Genomic DNA, 24788 nt, shown 5'->3' on the forward strand with positions numbered 1-24788 from the left:
AAAAAAAAAGCAAAACAAAAAAATAATGGACATACTCTCTCCTCCCAGGCCCTCACTGAAGGGGCTGGGCCTTTGATTAATTCATTGAACAAATACCTGCTCAATCATGAAATTAACCATTACTCCCAGAAACCCACAGATGCCTTTGGGTCTGCTGTGGTGGGTCAAATTTACAATTTTAAACTAGAGGCGGTGGGGAGGAGGGAGTCAGGGCATCCAGCAGATGCAAGGTGCAGACCCAGCCCTTGGACACCCTTCCTGGGTGACCTTGGGCAAATCACAGAGCTTTTCTGAGCTTGTGTTTCCTCACAGACAGTACTGAGATGATAGGGTATCTCCCCACTAGTGACATGAGGTTGGAGATGGAAAGCCCTCAGCACAGGACCTGGTACAGGAGGCCCCGTGAACCTTAGCTCTCGTTCTGCTGGTCCCCAAAGATTTCTGCAGGTTCACTACTGCTAACAGGTTTCTGCTCCCCGGGGCAGGGGTGTCCCTGCCCAGGCTGCACGCTGTGGGCCTTCTTGTCGGAGTGCGTCCTCTGGTGCTGGATGAGGGTGGAGGAGCGGCGGAAGGCCTTGCCGCAGCTGCCACAATCGTAGGGCCGCTCCCCAGTGTGCACCATGTGGTGCTGGATCAGGTGATCACGGTGGCGGAAGGCCTTGCCGCACTCCGGGCACGCGTAGGGCCGCTCCCCAGTGTGTGTGCGCCGGTGCAGGGTGAGCGCCGCGTCCTGGCTGAAGCCCTTGCCACAGTCCCCACAGCGGAAGGGCTTCTCGCCGGTGTGGAGCCTCTCATGCTCCAGGACGGAGGACACGTGACCGAAGGTAGCCCCGCACTCCTGACACTTGTAGGGCCTGGCACCCGTGTGCAGCAGGTGGTGTTGCGCCAAGTGCGACTGGTGGCTGAAGGTGCGACCACAGTCCCCGCACACATAGGGCCGCTCGCCTGTGTGCACGCGCCGGTGCTGGTTCAGTTGGGAGACCTGCGTGAAGGCCTTGCCGCACTGCACGCAGGCAAATGGCTTCTCGCCGGTGTGGATGCGCTGGTGCCCTGCCAGCGAGGCACTCTGGCTGAAGGACAGGCCGCACTCGGGGCACGTGTAGGGCTTCTCACCCGTGTGCACGCGCCGGTGCTGCACCAGGGACCACCGGTGGCTGAAGGCGCGGCCACAGTCCTCGCAAGCATGGGGCCGCTCGCCCGTGTGTGTGCGCCGGTGCTGCCGCAGGTGCGCTGCCTGCATGAAGGCCTTGGCACACTGGCTGCAGACGTAGGGTCGCTCGGCCGTGTGCGTGCGCTGGTGACTGAGCAGCGAAGAAGAGAGGCGGAAGGTCTTGGGGCACTGCCCGCACGCGAATGGCTTCTCCCCGGTATGCACGCGCTGGTGCTCCTGCAGAGCCGTGCGGCCCCGGAAGGCCTGGGTACACTGGTCGCAGGCGAAGGGCCGTTCGCCTGTGTGCACGCGCCGGTGCTGCACCAGGAGCACGGGGCGTGTGAAGGCCTTGCCGCAGTCAGGACACACGTGTGGCCGCTCGCCTGTGTGCGTGCGCCGGTGAGCTGCCAGGTAGGAGCCCTGGCTGAAGGCCTTGCCGCAGTCCTCACACTTCCAAGGCTTCCCAGGGCCCCCAGCGTCCGCGGCCTGCTTCGGGTTCTTTCCCTGTACGCCCTGCCTCCCGGGCTGGCGTGAGGCCTGGGTAACGAGAGGGTTTGGTCTGGTTCCCAGAATTCCACCAGTGTCACCCCCATCCGTGGCACTGTCACTGTCCCCAGCAGGGTCTTTCTCATGGCTCTCTGGCTTCAAACAGCTCTCCTGGTGGTCCTGCTTGTCCTTGAAGTGACCCTGGTGTATCCAGGCTTCTCCCAACTCAGAGCCCTGGGAGGCAGCAGTGGCCAGGGGTCCGTCCATCCCTGCTCTCAAGCTACAGCCTTTATTTCACGTTCCTGTACTGGATTTGGAAGAAATAAGAGAACAAAACCAAAGAAGGTTGTCATTTTCCTGTGCCGAGAAAAGCCCAGTGCTGGATCTCAACCTCTGTACGGGTGACCGGTTGGATCATATCACTCCAGCCTGAGACGGGCCTGTGCCTTGGAGTTGGTAGAGCCACATCCCTGGTGGCTACACACTGTATGTCAGTAGGTCTGCCCCCCACCACCCAGGTGCAACAAGCTAAAATGTCCGTAGATGTTGCCAAGTAGCTTCTGTGGGAACACCACCCCTGGTTCAGAATCACTGACTTAATGGAACTGAAAGCAATTTTAAAAGAGCCTGCAAAAGCATGAATCCTTCAGCTCTTAAAAATACAGCTTTGTACTAGGACCAAAATGTACCCCTTCTCAAGTTCTCAGGTGTACAAGTCCAACCCCCTATGTGATGAGTATTTAGAGGTGGGCTTTAGGGAGGTGATTAGTGTTAGATGAGGTCATGAAGGTGGGGCCCCCACCACGGGATTAGTGTCCTCATGAGAAGAGGAAGAGACCAGACATGACTGTTTCCACCATGTGAGGACCCAGTGAAAAGGTGACTGCCTACAAGGCTGGAAAAGAGTCCCCACCAGACGCTGCTATCACCCTGATCTTTGTACTTCCAGCCTCCACAACTGTAACAAATATCTATTGTTTAAGCCACTTGGTCCATGATATTTTGTTACAGCAGCCCAAGCTGACTTACAGCTACAGGGACAGTTCCATTTTTTGGGAGAAGAGTTAGTCCACGCCACACACTCCTCTACAACACCCTAGCCTGCCCTGGGCATGCACTGCTCCAACCACAGGTCTGTCCCCTGTGGCACAAATACACCAGGCACGCTCCTTCCCCACGGCCTTCGCACTGTCTATTCCAGGGGCCTTGAATGGTCTTCCTCCAGCACAGGTGCAACTGAGCAAATGACTTCTAAGCAGAGACCTGGTCCCACTGCCACCACCACAGTCAGCCTTCAGGCCCATATCAGCCCAGTTAGGTTCCCAGAGAGGGTACTGCTACCCCATTCATGGTCTTGGGAGCATCAGGTCCTATCCATGTCACTCAGGTTGTGAATCCTGCTCTGGCCGCCATACCTCAGTGGGTCCTTTTGGCATCTGTGAGACAAAGAAATGGGGCGGACACAGGCAGACAGAGCTAAAATGCAAAGTGTTCAGTGTGTGTGTATGTGAGAGACAGAGAGACAGAGAGAGGTTGTGTGTAAATTCAGGGGTGTTTACCCAGGAAGACCACACACACAAACAGGTAACTGAAGGGGAGACACAGACACTCAAGGCGGACATACATCATGTCGCACACAGACACACACTCAGTTGCACACAATCACACCTCAAGGGCACAATTACAGCACCCCCAACTCCACCCTGGCATTCACACACCCTTACACAGTCACCCCTATGCTGTGGTACACAGTCCTCCGCACACACAGGAGGCAGGCAGTCTTGTACACCCGCGTGGCCTCGAGTGCACTTGGTCACCCTTACTCATGCACACGCAGCTACACACACAAGAGGACACACATGGCCCTCTACATGCAGAGTCACACTCAGGCACACCCAGGCACAAGCACTGAGCTATCCTGCACAGCTGTACACCCAGGCACGCCCACGGGCCAAAGTCACACACGTGTGGAGGTCCCCGCCTGCATAGACACACGCTCGCTGATGCACATGCCACCAGAGTCCGGCATGTGCAAATACAGGGACACGTGCAGACAGTCTCATACGCCCAGGATGAGTGTCACGAAAGAGTTACACACCTGCACGGGCACGAAGTTCTGGAGTCACGCTAGGGCGAACACACGGTGACACGTGCACACAGCGCTGGAATCACGGGCGTGCGGGGACCTCGCAGACACACGGACACGTCCACGTGCGCGCATCACAAACTCTCGTCCTCGCGCCGCGGGACCAGCTCCGAAGGCCTAGGGGCAGCTGCCGCCCATCCCGATGGGTTTGGGTTAGGTTCTCCTTGGTCTCCGGCCACACCGCCCGCGCGGACCTCCGGTGACCCGCTTCGTCTCGCCGAGGCGTGGTCACAGAAGCACCACAGGTCAAGAAAGATGGCGCCGCGGAGGAGCACCAGGAGCCAGGTCGGAGCGTTCACGGGTGCGCACTGGAAGCCCACGTCCGTCGCCAGGCTCCATAAACTACAATTCCCAGAAGGTTCTGCGCCGCATACCCGCCCCGACGCGGGGCCGCAGCGCCTGGGTTAATGAAACTACAACTTTCAGTAGGCGGTGCGTCTGCGCAAGTGAGGGCTGGGGCGGGGCTTGGGCGTGTCCCATTTAGAGCCCCGCCCATCACATCAGGTTGGCAGCATGGTGGGCGGGACCAATTCTACAAAGGCTGGTCTCCTCTTTGCCCAGGAAAGGCCTGAGCCTGCAGGTTTAGGAAAATCCGAGTCTGAAGACCAGAGAAGCTAAGTCATTACCCAAGGACACACAGCACAAAAGGGGTGGGAGTTGGAGTTTAGAACCCACATTTCACCAGGATGTCATGGAAGTCCTTTGTCTCAGGGTTTGTTGTGGTTCCGGTCCAGAGCAAAGCAGATGACAAGTCCACTGAGGTGAGCACAAGATTGTTATAGTTACTATGAACACGGGCCAGGGAAACCGTTATTTTTAACTGCTTCCCTGTCCGAACGCTGTTAGCTTTCATAATAAATGCTTTCCTCATTCGTTAGAAAAACGAGCACAGATCGCTTTCAGAGGATGTGGAGGAGAGAAACATGTGAACACAGAATGGGAAATGGGAATGTATTTCACCTACATCAGTGCGCCACCAATTGGGAGAAGACACCATGTTATTTTACGTACCCTCAAGGCTTCTCATTCAATGATCACACGTGCTTTCTTCTCACATCACATTTTAATTTTGTACATAGACCTCAATCAAGGGCATGTGTGTTTCCCTTCATCCTCCCGAAAGCTTCTGGCGTAACTGTGGAAGGAAGGTGCCCAGTGTCCCTCCAAGCGGGGGTGGGGGAGGTGGGTGCGGGGGGTGTTCGCAGACCAGTGCCCCTCCCAGCAGGTCCCACAAGTGTAAGAATAAAGAATAAAGCTTGTGGTTTGAACCCACGGAAGTCTTTCTGGCTTAGTTTTATATTTGATTATTTAAAAAATATATCTCTTACATACCTAGTTCTTATAAACCGTGTTGGGGGCTCAGAAGACTGCAGCATTTTATTTCTCACAAAAATTAGAAGATATTTATATCTTCATATTCATTTTCAAATATCCCCTAATTTTTGTGAGCTGTCTACTTTAGAGAGAAAGTAATGGAGAGATATCGATTTATTGTGCCACTTATTTATGCATTTATTGGTTGATTCTCATATGTGCTCTGATTGGGCGGATTGATTTTACAATGGCCTCGCAACCTTAGCGTGTCCAATCGGTGCTCCAACTGAGCTACCCAGCCAAGGTGTAGCATTTTTGAGCACTAGGAAGCTTCTCTCCACCCCCACCCTTGGAAATAAAAATCAGGAACCATTCAAATACAGGGATTAGACGTCCATCCACAAACCAAGGTGTAGTGGAATAACCCATTGCATGGCCTTGGTTGGGAACACAGCCAACAAGAAAAGAATGTTTTGCCAAGAAAATTGTTTTGTGACTTGAAGGCGGATCACTGAAACAGGTCTATGTGACTGAAGGCAGTTGCTGGGCTCTTCTCAGTAAAACATTCTCATAAGATTTCTGTACTTTCCAAGGTTATCCCTTAAGATAAGAAGAGGAGGCCCTGGCCAGTTGGCTCAGTGGTAGAGCGTCGGCATGGCGTGCAGAAGTCCCGGGTTCGATTCCCGGCCAGGGCACACAGGAGAGGCGCCCATTTGCTTCTCCACCCCTCCCCCTCTCCTTCCTCTCTGTCTCTCTCTTCCCCTCCCGTAGCCGAGGCTCCATTGGAGCAAAGATGGCCTGGGCGCTGGGGATGGCTCCTTGGCCTCTGCCCCAGGTGCTAGAATGGCTCTGGTCGCAACAGAGCGATGCCCCGGAGGGGTAGAGCATCGCCCCCTGGTGGGCGTGCCGGGTGGATCCCTGTCGGGCGCATGCGGGAGTCTGTCTGACTGTCTCTCCCCGTTTCCAGCTTCAGAAAAATAAAAAAAAAAAAAAAAAAAAAGATAAGGAGAGGAATGTTATGGGATCCATAGAAGCAATAGCAATTAATGCCTTCTGATATTATGTTATTACTAAGGTATCTTGCAGGTGCACTCCATGTATCTTTAAGTAAAAGTTACACTTGATGTTATGCCAATTTCTCAGTAAACAAGCTTTTTGAAGTCTTGTGAATAAAATTAGGACACAGCGTGAACTCAGGGCCATTTGCCTGAGCGAGCGGTAGTCCTTTGCTAGTCCTTGATGATTTCGTCTGCTGATCTCTCTCTCTGTGCCCCCGACTCACAACAACACCAAGGAGACTGGCCTGGAACAGACCTTTCCCTCCCAACCCTCAGAAGGCACCGATCAACTGACACTTCCGTTTCAGACTTCAGGCCTCCAGGACTGTGACACAATCCATCTCTGTTGTCTAAGCCGCCCAGTACATGGTACAGGGAAGGCCGAGTGAACTGTTTCAGTGACCATAAACAAGAAGCATGTTATTTTTTTTATTAGTTAGGGTCTGGGTTTGGCTGGGTCCTTCTGGGTTCCGCTGGGTCCATGCACACATCGGTGGTTGCTGTAAGCCTGCTGGGCCTGGGTCATCTGAGAATCCTCCAACAGTAAGGTGACCAATTGTCCTCAATCAGAGAAGACAGTCCTTCTTTTGTAAGTTCAGTCCTCCCTTGAAAAGTGTCCTCCTACATGTCCTCCTTTTTGATACCGGAAGACTCATTTGTAAATGTCCGTATTCGATCGATGCAGAGTCAATCCATTGCATGTGATGTAACGTATTTGTATCTAAATGAGTACTTTTCTTACAATTATTATTAAAAATTAATAGGCATGTAAGAATAATTACAATATAAAATATGACAAACCTTTTTATTATGCATTGATCATAGTATAGTGTATTATTGTTGCAATGAGTAAAATGTTTCTTTTATTTATGATATTGTTTTCTTCAATTTATTTTTGTCCTCCCTTCATTTTAAAAAAGTTGGTCACCTTACCAACAGGCCCACCTGCGCTCTCTCCTGGGGCTGCCAAGTGGGGTTCAGCGAGAGTTCGTGGAAACCTCAAAGCCTTTCAAGTCCTAGGCTCAGCGTGGCAAATTTTCCACATTCACGGCATTCCACTGACATTCAAGGACAGCCCAGATACAAGGAGCGGTACAACATGCACGTTGCAAAGGGGGTGGATAGACTCAAGGAGGGGTGGGAAATTAGGGTCGTGTCTTGCAATGGATTAGACAGACTTAAATGTGCTGAGTCACATACCGTCTGGGCTCACACACACTGGTGTGATTGCACCCACTCCTCTATAAGAAGTGTGCAAAGATCTTCCAGCTGCTCCTCAAGACAGGAGGTCATTCCCAAACCTTGCCTATAAGGGTCAGCCCCTTTCAGGTACAAAAAGATCCCACTCTGCATAGACATGTAGTTTTTTTGTTTTGTTTTTTAATATTTTAATTGAATTTAATGGGGTGACATTGGTACATAAAATTATACAGGTTTCATGTGCACAGTTCTATCATCCATCACCTGTATATCGCATTGTGTGCTCAGCACCCCAAGGCAAGTCTCCCTCCACCACCATCTAACCCAGGGGTCTCAAACTCGCAGCCCGCCCACCAATTTTGTGCGGCCAGCAGACTGGCCCGCAGACTAATCCACGAAGTTTGATTAGTCTGCGGGCCGCACAAAATTGGTGGGCGGGCCGCGAGTTTGAGACCCCTGAACCCCTCCTCCACCTCCTGCAATCCCCACATTGGTGTCTGTGTCTGTAAGTTTTGTCCTTGGCTTCATCCCTTAAATTTTTTCAACCAGCCATATATGTATGTATTTATATCTATTTGTCTATCCATCTGTCAGAGACTGAGCTTTATTTTACAGAATCAGCTCGCATGACTGCAGGAACTGTATGTAGATCTACAGTCTGCAGGGCTGGCGGGCAAGAGCCGATGTTGCAGCCTTCTCCTCCTCCTCCTCCTCCTCCTCCTCCTTCTCTTCTTCTTCTTCTTTCTTCTTTCTTCCTCTTCTTCTTCTTCTTCTTCTCCTTCTTCTTCTTCCTTCTCTTCCTCCTTCTTCTTCTTCTCCTTCTTCTTCTCCTTCTTCTTTCTCCTCCTTCTTCTTTCTTCTTCTTCTTCTTCTTCTTCTTCTTCTTCTTCTTCTTCTTCTTCTTCTTCTTCTTCTTCTTCTTCCTTCTTCTTTCTTCTTCTTCTTCTTCTTCTTCTTCTTCTTCTTCTTCTTCTTCTTCTTCTTCTTCTTCTTCTTCTTCTTCTCCTCCTCCTCCTCCTCCTCCTCCTCCTCCTCCTCCTCCTCCTCCCTCCCTCCTCCTCCTCCTTCTTCTTCTTCTTTTGAGGGAGAGACAGACAGGAAGGGAGAGAGATGAGAAGTACCAATTCTTTTTGTGTGTGTGTGACAGAGAGAGGGACAGATAGGGACAGATAGACAGGAAGGGAGAGAGATGAGAAGCATCAATTCTTTGTTGCAGCTCCTAAGCTGTTTATTGATTGCTTTCTCATATGTGCCTTGACCAGAGGTTTGTGTGTGTGTGGGGGGGGGGCTCCAGCAGAGCCAGTGACCCATTGCTCAAGCCAGTGACCTTGGGCTCAAGCCAGCCACCATAGAGTCATGTCTATGATGCCACACTTAAGCTGCTGACCCCATGCTAGAGCCAGATGAGCCCACGCTCAACCCAGAGACCTCGGGGGTTCCAACCTGGGTCCTCAGCATTTCAGGCCCATGCTGTATCTACTGCGCCACTGCCTGGTCAGGCTGATGCTGCAGTCTTTTTTTAAATTCATTTTTAGAGCCCTGGCCGGTTGGCTCAGCGGTAGAGCGTCGGCCTAGCGTGCGGAGGACCCGGGTTCGATTCCCGGCCAGGGCACATAGGAGAAGCGCCTATTTGCTTCTCCACCCCTCCGCCGCGCTTTCCTCTCTGTCTCTCTCTTCCCCTCCCGCAGCCAAGGCTCCATTGGAGCAAAGATGGCCCGGGCGCTGGGGATGGCTCTGTGGCCTCTGCCTCAGGCGCTAGAGTGGCTCTGGTCGCAACATGGCGACGCCCAGGATGGGCAGAGCATCGCCCCCTGGTGGGCAGAGCGTCGCCCCTGGTGGGCGTGCCGGGTGGATCCCGGTCGGGCGCATGCGGGAGTCTGTCTGACTGTCTCTCCCTGTTTGCAGCTTCAGAAAAATGAAAAAAAAAAAAAAATTCATTTTTAGAGAAGAGGAGAAAAAGAGAGAGAGAGAGAGAGAGAGAGAGAGAGAAAGAAGGGGTAAGGAGCAGGAAGCATCAACTCCCATATGCACCTTGACCGGGCAAGCCTAGGGTTTTGAACCGGCGACCTCAGCATTCCAGGTTGATGCTCTATCCACTGTGTCACCACAGTCAGGCCTGATGCTGCAGTCTTGAGACAGAATTTCTTCTTCTTCAAGGAAGCCTCTGGGGTTTTTTGCTCTTAAAACCTTCAACTGATTGGACGAGGCCCACCTGCATTACTGAGGGTGTGCTTTACTTAGGAGTAAACAGACTGTTGACGTTCACACCTACAAAAAAATCCCGTCACAGCGACATCCTGAATCAGCGTGTGATTCAACCACTGGGTGCATGCAGGAGTCTCTCTCTCTGCCACCCCTCCTCTCATTGAATTAAAAAAAACACACAAAGAAAACTAAAAAAGGAACAAACCACAAGGGGTGCAGTACAGAGCCTCGACTTCTGAAATGACAGCAGGTTAGAGCCAGGTCACACTGGCCCCTTTATACGGGCCATGTTTCTCTCCCCTACACACACTTCTGGGCATCTCAAACTCCAGTGACAATGGAGCTAGCCAGGTCATGGAAATGAATGAAGTGGGAAGTCTTCTGATCAGAGAGTAGATCTCGGGTAATTATGTGAGTGACATGTCATCACCTTTGCCATATTCTGTTGGGTAAAAGTAGGGTGCTCTGAGGGTAATATGTGAAGACTCCAGACCAGATCTCTGCAAGTCCAAGATGGCCTATTTTTCTTCTGGAATAGTTAGTTGCCTCTTCTTCTGGTGAAGTCCTTGACTTGCATTGAATCAGACCTCAGATAAAAAATGGCCAGGGACTTTTAATATTTTTAAATTTATTAACTTTTAGAGAGAGGAAGAAAGAGAGAGAGAGAGAGAGAGACAGAAATATCTATCTGTTCCTATATGTGCCCTGACCAGGGACTGAACCAGCAACCTCTGTACTTCAGGATGATGCCCTAACTACTTGGGTATCTAGCCAGGGCAAGAGCCCCTTGTATTTTTCCTGGCCAGCTGACTCAGCGGTAGAGCGCTGGTCCTGTGTATGGAAGTCCTGGGTTCAATTCCTGGCCAGGGCACATAGGAGAAGGGCCCATCTGCTTTTCCACTCTTCCCCTTCTCCTTTCTCTCTGTCTCTTCCCCTCCTGCCATCAAGGCTCCACTGGAGCAAAGTTGGCCTGGGTGCTGAGGACGGCTCCATGGCCTCTGCCTCGGGCGCTAGAATGGCTCCGGTTGCAATGGAGCAATGCCCCAGATAGGCAGAACATTGCCCCCTAGTGGGCATGCCGGGTGGATCCCAGTCAGGCGCATGCAGGAAGGAGTCTGTCTCTCTGCTTCTCACTCCAGAAAAATAAAAAAAAAAAATAAAAAAAAAAAAGGACAAGCACAAAAACATAGCTGTAGGCAACGGACCTAGATTACACCCAGAAAAGTATAAAAGCATGTGGGGGTAGGGGAGATAATTCATTAGTAGGCAAAGAATGGCGTGGAGTTTTTTTGTTTGTTTTTTGGCTTATCAAATAGGCAAATTCTTTTGTTGACTAAGTGATAAATGTCCAAATGCTGGTAAAGTTTGTCAAGTGCTTATTTATCTCGAGCATGGCCAAGGCATTTCTTTGCCACAACAAACTCTGCTCAACTCATCCTGTCAGTTCAGAATGACTCTTCAGGTGCAGTGAACTTGGAAAGAGGGTAAATGATGAGCAACCGTCACTCACTCAGGAGGGAGGAGGACTTGTCACATATTTCACTGCCCTGGCGACTCTTTGCTGGGGGGCTACAAATGGCACGGCCTCCCTCCAGAACCAAATTTAGGAAGATTTCTCAAGAGTCACAAGACCTGTTTATCATATCTCATCTCGTCATACCGTGTGGGGGAAAACCATCCTAGAAAACAAGGACACTACAATGCTTTCTACTCTGTTATTCAAATCTTCACGTCATGGGGTCATTTAGGAAATAAGTGAGAGAAAGAGAACTTATGTGACATGCATATGCAAAAACCCTTCCACGGAGAAAAACTTTGTACAGAGAAGACTGAAGTCTGTCTGATAAAATGTGGTTGTGTTTTGGTGTGTAACTCTGGTTTACAGTTCCATCGTTTATTAACTGTCACTAAGAGAACTTTAAAAAGTAAATGAAAACAGGGTAAGAATGCTTACTAGGTACTAGGCACTGTGGGGCCCTTTTGGAGTTCCATCAGGAGATGCTATTGCCTCATTTCCTAAAAACCAAGGTTTAATCAACTTCTAAAAATGGGCTGAGATTTGGTCTTTATGTCAGCCTGGCCCACACTCGCCCTCCTCTGCCAGGGACCCTCCTGCCTATGAACATATAACTACTCCTGGGCTTGGTTGAATTCAAGTGTCTGAGACTATTAGGAAGTTTATTAGCCTCTTTCCTTCTTAAAATTTTAATATTCTTATTTGCTTAGTGAGGAAAAGAAACTTAATAAAACGATGTTCAAGTTAGGGTTCTAACAAACTACTTTTCCAGGCCTGACTTCAGTTCTGATTTAAGAAGTGTGGGGGAAAACTGAGGAATTAAGCTGTTCCCTAGAGAAAGCTACTTTCAGACCTTGCCATTGTTTCCAAGGCCTTGAAGACACACATACCTTTTGGCCCAGAAATTCCACTGCTGGGAATTACCCCTTAGGGTGCATGACCATGGGGCAAAGACGTAAGAGCAAGCTGATAAGGAAAACACTAAGGCCCAAGGTAGAGCAGGAAGTGTAACTATAGCAGCAACTTACACAAAAGAGATAAATTACCAACCTTGGTTTCCAACCCAAGAAGGCTAAATGAGAAAACATCTATCTACCTGAGAGATGAAACTGAGGTGTCTATGTATGGATATGGGAAGATGGTCACGATACATTAGGAAAAAAACACCCTTCAAAAAGGTGTTAATAGTAGGATACTATTTCATAAAAACATCTTTATCTTATTTACAAATCTATGCAGAATGGATCATGGACCATTTTAGACCCCTTTTCGCAGCAAATATATCTGGAAGAGGGAACTACAAACATTCAAAGAAAAAAACATGTTCTTTTCTCATCTTCAAGGAATATGTGTGACTTGTATCATCACAAAAAGGGCTTAAAAACACAAGTGTTTCTAAAGAAAACAAAAACCTGACCCCGAGAGCAGTGCCCACACTGTCCAATAGGTCAGGAATGGGGTGAGTGGAGCAGGGAGCCCCCCAGGAAAGCAGCCCGTCAGGCAGCAAGCCGGAAGTCCAAGTTAACAGAGTGGGGGTCCACCTTGCAGGCAGCTCAGGTGTGTCAAGTGGGGAGGCTACCTCTTCCATATGTTCCAGACAGTCCCAGGGTGACAGGCAGAGTTAACTAATTACCCCTGTGGTCACTGCTGCCATTTGTGGCATGAAAGAACCATCAGGATGGAGTTATTTGAGGCTGATGATTCCTGACTTGTTCTAGTTAAGGCTCCCGGGGAGGGGGCCTGCAGCCCTGGCCTAGGAGTGTCCCTCTCCGGGAGTGTCCACCACCTCTTTTCTTTTCTTTTTCCTGACGTTAAGCGGGGAGGCAGAGAGATAGACTTCCGCATGTGCCTGACCGGGATCCACCCGGCATGTCCACCGGAGGGCGATGCTCTGCCCCTCTGGGCTGTTGCTCCATTGCAACTGGAGCCATTCTAGCACCTGAGGCAGAGGCCATGGAGCCATCCTCAGCACCCGGACCAACTTTGCTCCAATGGATCCTTGGCTGCGGGAAGGGAAGAGAGAGATAGAGAGGAAGGAGAGGGGGAAGGGTGGAGAAGCAGATGGGTGCTTCTCCTGTATGCCCTGGTCAGAAATCAAACCCGGGACTTCCACAGGCCAGGCTGATGCTCTATCAGTGAGCCAATCGGTTGTAGATTTTTTACTTGCATTTCCCACTTTTTCATGCGGATGAGGAGTTGTATGAATTTTATGACGAATAAAACTTGAGTTCAATAACTTAATGTAATAGCTTTTTTTTTCCCCAAATTCCAGGCCCCCAAATTAATGTGCGTCTTATACATGGCAGTGTCTTATACATGGGGAAATACAGTAAGTCTCCAGAGTTGAGAATTTCCATTGACAGAAAATTCAGAGAGGAATAAGCTCATGGACACCAGAGAAAGTGAACAGATTTAGAACGGGGGACATTCTATAAGACAACTGACCCAGTTTCTTCCAGTGTGATCACACAAAGCTTTGCAGGGGTCCCCAAACTTTTTACACAGGGGGCCAGTTCACTGTCCCTCAGACCGTTGGAGGGCCGCCACATAGAGTGCTCCTCTCACTGACCACCAATGAAAGAGGTGCCCCTTCCGGAAGTGCGGTGGGGGCCAGATAAATGGCCTCAGGGGGCCGCATGCAGCCTGCCAGCCGTAGTTTGGGGATGCCTGCTAAAGGAAATAGGAAAATGAGTATTAGGATGATGATTACCAGGGTTCGGAGGAATGAATGGCAGGGGAGTTACTGTCTAACATGGTAAAGAGTTTTAGTTTTGCAAGATAAAAAAAAGTGACTATACTTTAACACTACTGAACTGTACTGTACACTTAAAAGTGTTTGAGATGATAAATGATAGTATGCATTTTTACCACAATTTAAAATAAAAGTTCTTTTAAAATGAGTGCCGCTAAACTTACAAAAATTACACCTGCCTATTAGGAAAGTACCAAAACAGTTAAACATATTAGAAACTGGGTGGAGAGAGGAGGAAAGTGTTAACTACATTATGGTTGGGATCACACAAGGCATTGCAAATATTGAGAGGAGACTGCTTTAGATTAAGAGAGCTTCAAGAGATCAGACTACGAAATGCAATCAGGGGACCATGTCTGGATTCAGATTCAAACAAGCCAACTGCAAAAAACCATCACAAAGATGATTAGGGAAATCTGATTATAGCCTGAGTGAAACCCTTTGATTGAGGTAATTGAATATTCTTCTTTTTAAGTAGACGTATTAAAGCTTAAGAAAATAAAGATAAGGCAAGTGAAAGAAAACGTATTCAGCAGAACAGGGGTCGGGAACCTTTTTGGCTGAGAGAGCCATGAACACCACATATTTTAAAATGTAATTTCGTGAGAGCCATACAATGACCCGTGTATGTTACACATTATCCAATAAAAATTTGGTGTTGTCCTGGAGGACAGCTGTGATCGGCTCCAGCCACCCGCAACCATGAACATGAACTGTAGGAAATGAAAGGATTGTAATACATGAGAATGTTTTATATTTTTAACGTTATTATTTTTTTATTAAAGATTTGTCTGTGAGCCAGATGCAGCCATCAAAAGAGCCACATCTGGCTTGCGAGCCATAGGTTCCCGACCCCTGGGGTAGAATGTAGACTTAGCAAGAGAGGTGAAGGGAGAAATAAAATAAATGACTGAGATTAATAAAGGCTGGCAGAAGCTATGACCCTGTGGACAGAAGCAGAATTCACAGGAGAGGGGTGAGGTAGAAATCACTCTGAAGAGTAGGCTTTCCTGGAGGTTAAAGGAAAAAAAATGAAGGAGGCTGTAGAAAGTTAAAAGTGTTCAAGAGGATTGAGACAAGATGGCGATGGAGTAGGCGGACGTACCAACTCCCACCTCCCAGAACCAAAGTGGATTACAAACTAATTTTAAGAACTATCATCTGGAAAAACCAACTTGGACTAAACTAAAAGGACTCTTCACCCAAGGAACACTGAAGAAGCCACACCGAGACTGGTAGGAAAAGCGGAAATGTGGAGAAGGCTGCCCAACTCCCTGGAGCAAAAGGCAGCCAGGGGAGACTCGCATGGCGGGAAGTGAGTTTAGCAGAGAGGGGAGGGTCCCGAGTCCCAGGAACAAAGCCCCAGCCCACAGGCCCAGAGCCTAGAAGAGGTGTATGGACAGTATTTAGCTGGAAACAGGACAGGATACTGTTTGTGAGAAAGAGACTGATTTCTCAGACCCAGGATTCTTCTTTAAGGGACCGCGCAGAACACCTCTCTCACAACCACTCTCCCCCTGGGGCTCCAGGGGATGGGGAGAGAGGAGAGGACCAGAGTAGTAGGAAGAGAGTATAATCTAGGAGGCACAGGGAGAAACATTTTGGGAGACAGCCACCCTAACCCCTGGGACGAGTCACTCCCCAATCTGAAGTGAATATTTCCCCTGGAAACAGCAATACCAGCAAAGGGAAGCAGGACACCAGCCAAACAAGCTCTCCTGCGGCACTCAGAGCAGAGTCGCTTAGAAGGAGGGAGCTTTCGGGGCTAGAGTAGTGAGTCTTAGGGTCTGAGCTGCAGCGCCTCCACCCACATGGCTGAGGGCTCACCTGAGGGCGGGCGGTGGTGGGATGCGGAAGCGAGGTTCTGTCAGCAAGGGCAGAAGCCGGGTGGACATCACTGGGCCCAGGTGTGAGCTCAGTCTTGCCTGGCTGGGGAGGAGGGGGCGTGCAAAAGTGGTCAAGCCCAGCTGTGGGCCACCTGTAATTCAGCCTGCGGGAGAAGGGCGGAAACCCCGGAAGAGGTGGAGACCGGCCCTTGAGCAAGGGTGCAGGAGCACAGCCTTGCCCCGCCTGTGGAACTGAGGCTTGTGGCCTGACTTGGGAGCTGGCTCCTCCCGTGGGAGTGGAGCCAAAAGCCCAGAACAGGCGGAGTCCGGCTACTGAGCATGGGCACGCAGTCCCACCTGGCCTGTGGAGCCAAGGCTTGCAGCCGTCCCATGAGTTGGCTCCTCCTGCAAGGGCGAGGCAGAAGCCCGGAAACAGGCGGAGACCCACAGCTGAGCAAAGGTGCTCGCCACTGTCCTCAGGGCCGAGCATAATGCCGCCCACGGGGGCAAGGCGAAGGCCAAGGCCACCAAGGCTTGTACACCCGAGCACGTGATCACAGCCACTCTGTGAAGGAAAAGCGGAAACCACAGCAACAGCCCCAGTGGGCAGGCACTGGCAACACCCATACCCAAACACCCTAGGCAGCAACAGCAGAGGGGGTGGTAGGCCTGCAGACAGACCATACCTAGGGAACAGAGGTCACACACAGTGGACTCTAGGGGCCAAGACCTTCTTTTACACAGAGAAGATGAGAAGGCAGAGAAATGCAACACAAATGAATCAAGAGAAATCCCCAGAAAAGGACCTGAATAAATTAGATATAACCAAATTACCAGAAGCAGAGTTTAAAATAACAATTGTTAGGATGCTCAAAGATATTAGAACAACAATAGATGGTCATTACGAACACCTAAATAAAGAGATAACAAATATAAAAAAGGACATTGAAATAATAAATAAAAAAATAAGTCAGAAATGACAAATACAATATTAGAAATGAAGAACACAATGGAAGGAATTAAAAGCAGGATGGATGAAGCTGGGAATTGAATCAGCAAGTTAGAGGACATGATAAATAAAGGCATGGAAGCAGAGCAGAAAAAAGAAAAGAGACTCAAAAAGTCTGAGGAAACTCTAAGAGAACTCTGTGACAACATGAAGAGAAATAACATCCGCATCATAGGGGTTCCTGAAGAAGAAGAGAAAGAACAAGGGATAGAGACTTTGTTCAAGCATATCATAGCTGAAAACTTCCCTCAATTAAGGCAGGAAAACATCTCACATGTTCAGGAAGCACAGAGAACTCCATTAAAAAGAACCCCCCCCCCCCATCAAAAGAAAAAAAAAGAAACCCAAAGAAATCAACACCAAGACACATTATAATTAAAATACCAAAGCTAAGTGATAAAGAGAAAATATTAAAAGCAGCTAGAGAAAAAAAGACTATCACCTACACAGGAGCCCCCATAAGGATGATTTCTGACTTCTCAACAGAAACACTTGAGGCCAGAAGGGAATGGCAAGAAATACTCAAAGTAATGCAGAACAAGATTCTACAATCAAGACTACTTTATCCAGCAAGGCTATTGTTTAAAATTGAAGGAGAAATAAAAAGCTTTCCAGACAAAAAAAACCTCAAGGAATTCACTACAACCAAACCAAGGCTGCAAGAAATGCTAAGGGGCCTTTTGTAAACAGATCAAAGGAGAAAAAGAATATAGCAAAAGAGGAATACACTTTTAAAGAATAAAATGGCAATAAATAATTACATATCAATAATAACCTTAAATGTAAATGGATTAAATGATCTGATCAAAAGACATAGGGTAGCTGCATAGATAAGAAAACAGGACCCGCCTGACCTGTGATGGCACAGTGGATAAAGCATCAACCTGGAATGCTGAGATCGCCAGTTCAAAACCCTGGGCTTGCCTGGACAAGGCACATATGGGAGTTGATGCTTTCTGCTCCTCCCCCCTTTCTCTCTCTCTCTCTCTCTCTCTCTCTTTCTCCTCTAAAACGAATAAATAAATAAATAAAAATAAAAATAAAAAAAACCAGGACCCATACATATGCTATCTACAAGAGACACACCTTAAAACAAAAGATGCACATAGACTGAAGATAAATGGATGAAAAAAAAATATTTCATGCAAATGGAAATAAAAAAAAGCTGGGGTAGCAATACTTATATCAGACAAAATGGACTTTAAAACAAAGACTATAGTAAGAGATAAAGAAGGTCACTACATAATGATAAAGGGAGCAATCCAACAGGAAGATATAACCATTATAAATATCTACACACCTAATATAGGAGCACCTAAATATATAAAGCAGACTTTGATGGATTTAAAGGGTGAGATCAACAGCAATACTATAATAGTAGGGGATTTCAATATCCCACTAACATCACTAGATAGATCCTCAAGAAAGAAAATTAACAAAGAAACAGCAGACTTAAAGGACACACTAGATCAACTCAATTTAATAGATATCTTCAGAACCTTTCACCCTAAAGCAGCAGAATATACATTCTTTTCAAGTGTTCATGGTACATTCTCTATAATAGACCACGTTAGGGCACAAAGGCGGTCTCAACAAATTTAAGAAGATTGAAATCATATCTAGCACTTTCTCTGATCACATTAGCATGAAACTAGAAATCAACCACAACAGAAAACCTGAAAAATACTCAAACACTTGGAAACTAAATAGCATGTTATTAAATAACGAATGGGTAAACAATAAGATCAAAGAAGAAATTAAAAAATTCCTAGAAACGAATGATAATGAGCATACATAAACTCAAAATTTATGGGACACAGCAAAAATAGTCTTGAGAGGGAAGTTCATAGCATTACAGGCATACCTCAAGAAGCTAGAAAAAGCTCAAATAAACAACTTGACCCTACATCTAAAAGAACTAGAAAAAGAACAGCAAGTAAAGCCCAGAGCTAGTAGAAGGAACGAAATAATAAAAGATCAGAGCAGAAATAAATGACATAGAGGCTAAAGAAACAATACAGAGGATCAATGAAACCAGGAGCTGATTCTTTGAAAAGGTAAACAAGATTGATGTACCTTTAACCAGACTCACCAAGAAAAAAAGAGAGAAGACTCAAATAAATAAAATTAGAAATGAGAGTGGAGAAATAACAACTAACACAACAGAAATACAAAATATTGTAAGAAAATACTATGAAGAACTGTATGCCAAAAAACTAGACAACCTAGATGAAATGGACAAATTCCTTGAAATATATAATCTTCCAAAAATTAATCTGGAAGAATCAGAAAACCTAAACAGACCAATTACAACAAATGAGATTGAAACAGTTATCAAAAAACTCCCAAAAAAGAAAAGTCCTGGGTCTGATGGCTTCACAAGTGAATTCTACCAAATATTCAAAGAAGAACTAACTCCTATTCTTCTCAAGCTATTTCAAAAAATTCAAGAGGAAGGAAGACTTCCAAGCTCCTTTTATGAGGCGAGCATAATTCTGATTCCAAAACCAGGCAAAGACAACACAAAGAAAGAAAATTATAGGCCAATAGCCCTGATGAATTTAGATGCTAAAATCCTCAACAAAATATTAGCAAACTGGATCCAGCAATATATGAAGAAAATCATACACCAGGATCAAGTGGGATTTATTCCTGGGAGGCAAGGCTGGTACAATATTTGCAAATCAATCAATGTGATTAATCACATAAACAAAAGGAAAGAGAAAAACCACATGATAATTTCAATAGATGCAGAAAAAGCATTTGATAAAATCCAGCACTCATTCATTATCAAAACTCTCAGCAAAGTGGGAATACAGGGAACATACCTCAACATGATAAAGGCCATCTATGACAAACCCATAGCCAACATCATACTCAATGGGCAAAAATTAAAAGCAATCCCCTTAAGATCAGGAACAAGGCAGGGGTGTCCCCTTTCACCACTCTTTTTTTTTTTAACATTTTTTTAAATTTTTTTACTTTATTCATTTTTAGAGAGGACAGAGAGAGGGAGAGAGAGAGACAGAGAGGGAGAGAGAGGAGAGAGAGACAGAGAGAGAGAAGGGGGGAAGAGCTGGAAGCATCAACTCCCATATGTGCCTTGACCAGGCAAGCCCAGGGTTTTGAACCGGCGACCTCAGCATTTCCAGGTCGACGCTTTATCCACTGTGCCACCACAGGTCAGGCCTCACCACTCTTATTCAACATAGTTCTGATTCACAGCAATCAGACAAGAAAAAGAAATAAAAGGCATCCAAATTGGAAAAGAAGAAGTAAAACTATCATTATTTGCAGATGATATGATATTGTATATATCAATAGAAAACCCTAAAGTCGCAGTCAAAATACTAGACCTGATAAATGAATTCAGCAAGGTGGCAGGATATAAAATTAATACTCAGAAATCAGAGGCCTTTTTATACACTAACAATGAACTGTCAGAAAGAGAAATTAAAGAATCAATCCCCTTTACCATTGCAACGAAAAAAATAAAGTACCTAGGAGTAAATTTAACCAGGGAGATTAAAGACTTGTACTCGGAAAATTATAAAACATTGATAAAAGAAATCAGAGAAGATACAAACAAGTGGAAACATATACCGTGCTCATGGTTAGGAAGAATAAACATCATTAAAATGTCTACATTACCCAAAGCAATTTATAAATTCAATGCAATACCGATTAAAATACCAATGACTTACTTCAAAGATATAGAACACATATTCCAAAAATTTATATGGAACCAAAAGAGAACACGAATAGCCTCAACAATCTTCAAAAGGAAGAATAAAATGGTAGGTTTCACACTTCCGGATATCAAGTTATACTATAAGGCCATTGTACTCAAAACAGCCTGGTACTGGCATAAGAACAGGCATATAGATCAATGGAACAGAACTGAGAACCCTGAAATAAACCCACACCTTTATGGACAACTAATATTTGACAAAGGAGGTAAGAGCATACATTGGAGTAAAGACAGCCTCTTCAACAAATGGTGTTGGGAAAATTGGACAGCTACCTGCAAAAAAATGAAACTAGACCACCAACTTACACCATTCATAAAAATAAACTCGCCCTGGCCGGTTGGCTCAGCGGTAGAGCGTCGTCCTAGCGTGCGGAGGACCCGGGTTCGATTCCCGGCCAGGGCACACAGGAGAAGCGCCCATTTGCTTCTCCACCCCTCCGCCGCGCCTTCCTCTCTGTCTCTCTCTTCCCCTCCCGCAGCCAAGGCTCCACTGGAGCAAAGATGGCCCGGGCACTGGGGATGGCTCCTTTGCCTCTGCCCCAGGCGCTAGAGTGGCTCTGGTCGCAACATGGCGACGCCCAGGATGGGCAGAGCATCGCCCCCTGGTGGGCAGAGCGTCGCCCCTGGTGGGCGTGCCAGGTGGATCCCGGTCGGGCGCATGCGGGAGTCTGTCTGACTGTCTCTCCCTGTTTCCAGCTTCAGAAAAATGCAAAATAAATAAATAAATAAATAAATAAATAAATAAACTCAAAATGGATAAAAGACTTCAACTTAAGCTGTGAAACCATAAGCATCTTAGAAGAAAACATAGGCAGTAAGCTCTCTGACATCTCTCGCAGCAATATATTTGCTGATTTGTCTCCACAGGCAAGTGAAATAAAAGACAGGATAAACAAATGGGACTTTATCAAACTAAAAAGCTTCTGCACAGCTAAAGACAATAAGAACAGAATAAAAAGACAAACTACACAATGGGAGAATATATTTGACATAGCGTCTGATAAGGGGTTAATAACCAAAATTTATAAAGAACTTGTAAAACTTAATACCAGGAAGACAAACAATCCAATCCAAAAATGGGCAAAAGAAATGAATAGACACTTCTCCAAAGAGGGCATACAGATGGCCAATAGGCATATGAAAAAATGCTCAACATCACTAATCATTAGAGAAATGCAAATTAAAACCACAATGAGATATCACCATATACCAGTCAGAATGGCGCTCATCAACAAAACAACACAGAATAAGTGCTCGCGAGGATGTGGAGAAAAGGGAACCCTCCTGCACTGCTGGTGAGAATGCAGACTGGTGCAGCCACTGTGGAAAACAGTATGGAGATTCCTCAAAAAATTAAAAATCGAGCTGCCTTTTGACCCAGCTATCCCACTGTTAGGAATATACCCCAAGAACACCATAGCACTGTATGAAAAGAAGAAATGCACCCCCATGTTTATGGCAGCATTGTCCACAATAGCAAAGATCTGGAAACAGGCCAAGTGTCCATCAGAAGACGAGTGGATTAAAAAGTTTTGGTACATATATACTATGGAATACTACTCAGCCATAAGAAATGATGACATCGGATCATTTACAACAACATGGATGAACCTTGATAACATTATACTGAGCGAAATAAGTAAATCAGAAAAAACTAAGAACTATATGATTCCATACATAGGTGGGACATAAAAATGAGACTCAGAGACATGGACAAGAGTGTGGAGGTTACGGGGTGGGGGGGAGGGGAGGGAGGGGGTGGGGGGAGGGGAGGGGCACAAAGAAAACCAGTTAGAAGGTGACGAAAGACAATTGGACTTTGGGTGATGGGAACGAAGCATAAGCAAATGTCAAAATAACCTAGAGCTGTTTTCTCTGAACATATGTATCCTGATTTATAAATATCACCCCATTAAAATTAATAAAAAAAAAAGAATTTGTCTCAGGGCTAATTCAGGCAGTTATAAGAATAGTATAAGGATGCTAATTCTGCTTCTCAGGCCACATCCTGCAAAATGGGCCCCAAGAAAATTGGCGATTTGGCTCCTCTGATTTTGCCAGTTGGATTTAAAAAAAATAGGTCAGGAATGCCCTGAAATGGAACTAACAATACAAGGGCATAAATTTAAAGGACTTTTAGATACTGCAGCTGATGTATCTGTTATTGCTAAGCTACATTGGCCTCCTTCCTGGCCCACTCATGCAGCAGCCACAGAATTACAAGGTATAGGGCAGAGTAAATCTCCTCAACAAAGTTCTAGTTTTTTACATTGGGAAGATTAAGAAGGTCATTCTGGATTTTTTCAGCCTTATGCGCTCCCTGGATGGCCAGTTAATTTGTGGGGTAGAGACGTTTTGAAAAATACGGGAGCATTGTTTGTCAGTCCTAATGGTTTAGTCAGTACTCAGATGCTTGATCGGGGATTTTTGCCCACTAAGGGACTAGGGAAAGAACAGCGAGGAATTCTCACCCCCATAGAAATGGCACCCAATACCAGAAGGCGTGGATTAGGATATAAAAATTTAGCATAGGGGCCTTGGTAGCTCCTGCTACCCCAATAATGCATTGTGCAGAACCAATTACTTGGAAATCAGATAATCCTGTATGGGTAGACCAATGGCCCCTTTCTCAGGAGAAACTTAGGGCAGCTGCTCAATGGGTACAAGAGCAGCTACAGCTTGGGCACATTGAACCATCTAATAGCCCATGGAATACACTTCCATATTTTGATCTTGTTGCCTCCTTGATTATCAAGGGGCATAGGCAACCCTTATAGCTTATAGGTTTTGAGCCTCAAAATTATTGTTGTTCCTTTTTACAAAGGATCAACAACAATGGCTCTGGGAAACTTCCACTAAATGGCAAATCGCTTTTGCAAATCAATGGACAACTTTATACTGAAACAGTCAACTTAAAATCAGCTCAAAGACTAGAATTATATGCCATTATCATGGCTTTTCAGCATTTGCCATAATCCTCCTTTAATCTATATACAGACAGCAAATATTTACTCATGGTTGTCTCCACTGTAAAGACTGCTGTCTTAGGGACAAACTGCGGATGAACTATTTCAGCAGCTCCTCCTTCTTCAAAGACTTGTATGTCAACATAGAGCTCCATGTTTTATAGGACATACTCGAGCTCACTCCATGCTCCCTGGAGCTTTAACACAAGGGAATGCCCTTGTTGATCAAGCTACCCAAAAGAAAATTATTTGGAGCAACCATGACAGATCGAGCAATTCAGTCTCATACTATTCATCACCAGAACGCTGCAGCCCTGTGTAAACAGCTTCAACTTTCTCGGGAAGCAGCACGGCAGATTGGTAAATCCTGTGCAAGGTGTCCTATACTACAATCTGTCCCTTCATTTGAAGTTAACCCTCAAGGACTCCTACCAGGACAACTTTGGCAAATGAAGGTTACTCATATACCTTCATTTGGCAAACAGCCCTATGTCCACGTTACAGTGGATACTTATTCTGGATTTATATACATAGTAACTTCTGCCAGAACAGGAGAGGCTGCTAAGCAGGTTATAGCTCATTGTCTGTATGCATTTTTCTATTATTGGATTTCCTAAACTGATTAAAACTGACAATGCTCCTGCATATGTAGCAAAAGCATTTACTGTATTTTGTTAAACCTTTCAAATTATGAGTATTTTTTACAATCTTTAAAGTCAAGGTATTATTAAAGCATACCCAGCAAATATTTTAAGGTCAATTTAAAAAAATTTAAAAGGGGGGAGTCATATCCTGGAACTCCTATGGGTCTATCATATCATGTTTTTTACTTAAAAAATTTTAAATTTCTTTTGAATGTTGATGAACAGGAGACACCAAATCTTCTTCTCCTGCAAACTTCTACCTTCTTTTATTTGATCCAGCTAATAACACTGTTTTGTCTTTTTCCAAATAGCTCCAGATATATGGAAAATGTTTATATAGGCAGATGGGGATCCTCAAACCCCTCAGCGAGATCTTCTGAGCATGGCCTTTAAGGTACCAAGAGGCAGAAAAAGCCTAATAGAGATCAGGTGATCCTACCAGCTTTTAGGATATGCCCTTAAAGGCTCCATCCAACGCCCCAAAGAAGTCTCATAGGAATCCATCTGGGTCCTGCTTCAATAGTGAAAAGGAAGGTCATTGAGCTAAAGCCTGCCAGGCTTACATGCCTTTTCTGTGAGGAAAAAGGGACACTGGAAGGTAGGCTTCCCCCTCGCTCCTCTAAGGGAGGGTTCAGTCTCTTCCAGCCCTGCTCCAGCCACCTGTGACCTAACCTTGCCCAGAATGCTGGGGTTTGCCACTGAAGGCTGAAGGTGCCCAGGGCCGTCGGTCCCATCTACGACACTGTGGATGAGCCTAGGGTATTT

General features: G+C 46.3%; 2 protein-coding genes across 2 annotated transcripts in view; both read right to left on the reverse strand.

Annotated features, from left to right (window-relative positions):
* Positions 1-397: 397 nt before the first annotated feature.
* LOC136399478 (zinc finger protein 835-like) lies at positions 398-4101 on the reverse strand. Its single transcript, XM_066374676.1, has 2 exons — positions 3735-4101; positions 398-1943 (listed from the first exon to the last, which is right to left on the reverse strand). Exon 2 carries the CDS (start codon positions 1901-1903, stop codon positions 410-412), a length of 1494 nt encoding a protein of 497 aa, XP_066230773.1. The 5' UTR covers positions 1904-1943; positions 3735-4101; the 3' UTR covers positions 398-409.
* ZIM2 (zinc finger imprinted 2) overlaps positions 3857-24788 on the reverse strand; it is a 41620-nt gene continuing 20688 nt past the window's right edge. Inside the window, 2 exon segments of the mRNA XM_066372614.1 lie at positions 3857-4124; positions 15655-15752. Coding sequence (XP_066228711.1) covers positions 3857-4124; positions 15655-15752 — 366 coding nt within the window.

Source organism: Saccopteryx leptura, chromosome 3 (assembly GCF_036850995.1).
Source record: "Saccopteryx leptura isolate mSacLep1 chromosome 3, mSacLep1_pri_phased_curated, whole genome shotgun sequence".
NCBI lineage: Eukaryota > Metazoa > Chordata > Mammalia > Chiroptera > Emballonuridae > Saccopteryx > Saccopteryx leptura.

Coding starts and splice junctions, on each gene's coding strand:
- LOC136399478 (XM_066374676.1), bottom strand. CDS start 1,903: ATGGACGGACCCCTGGCCACTGCTGCCTCCCAGGGCTCTGAGTTGGGA.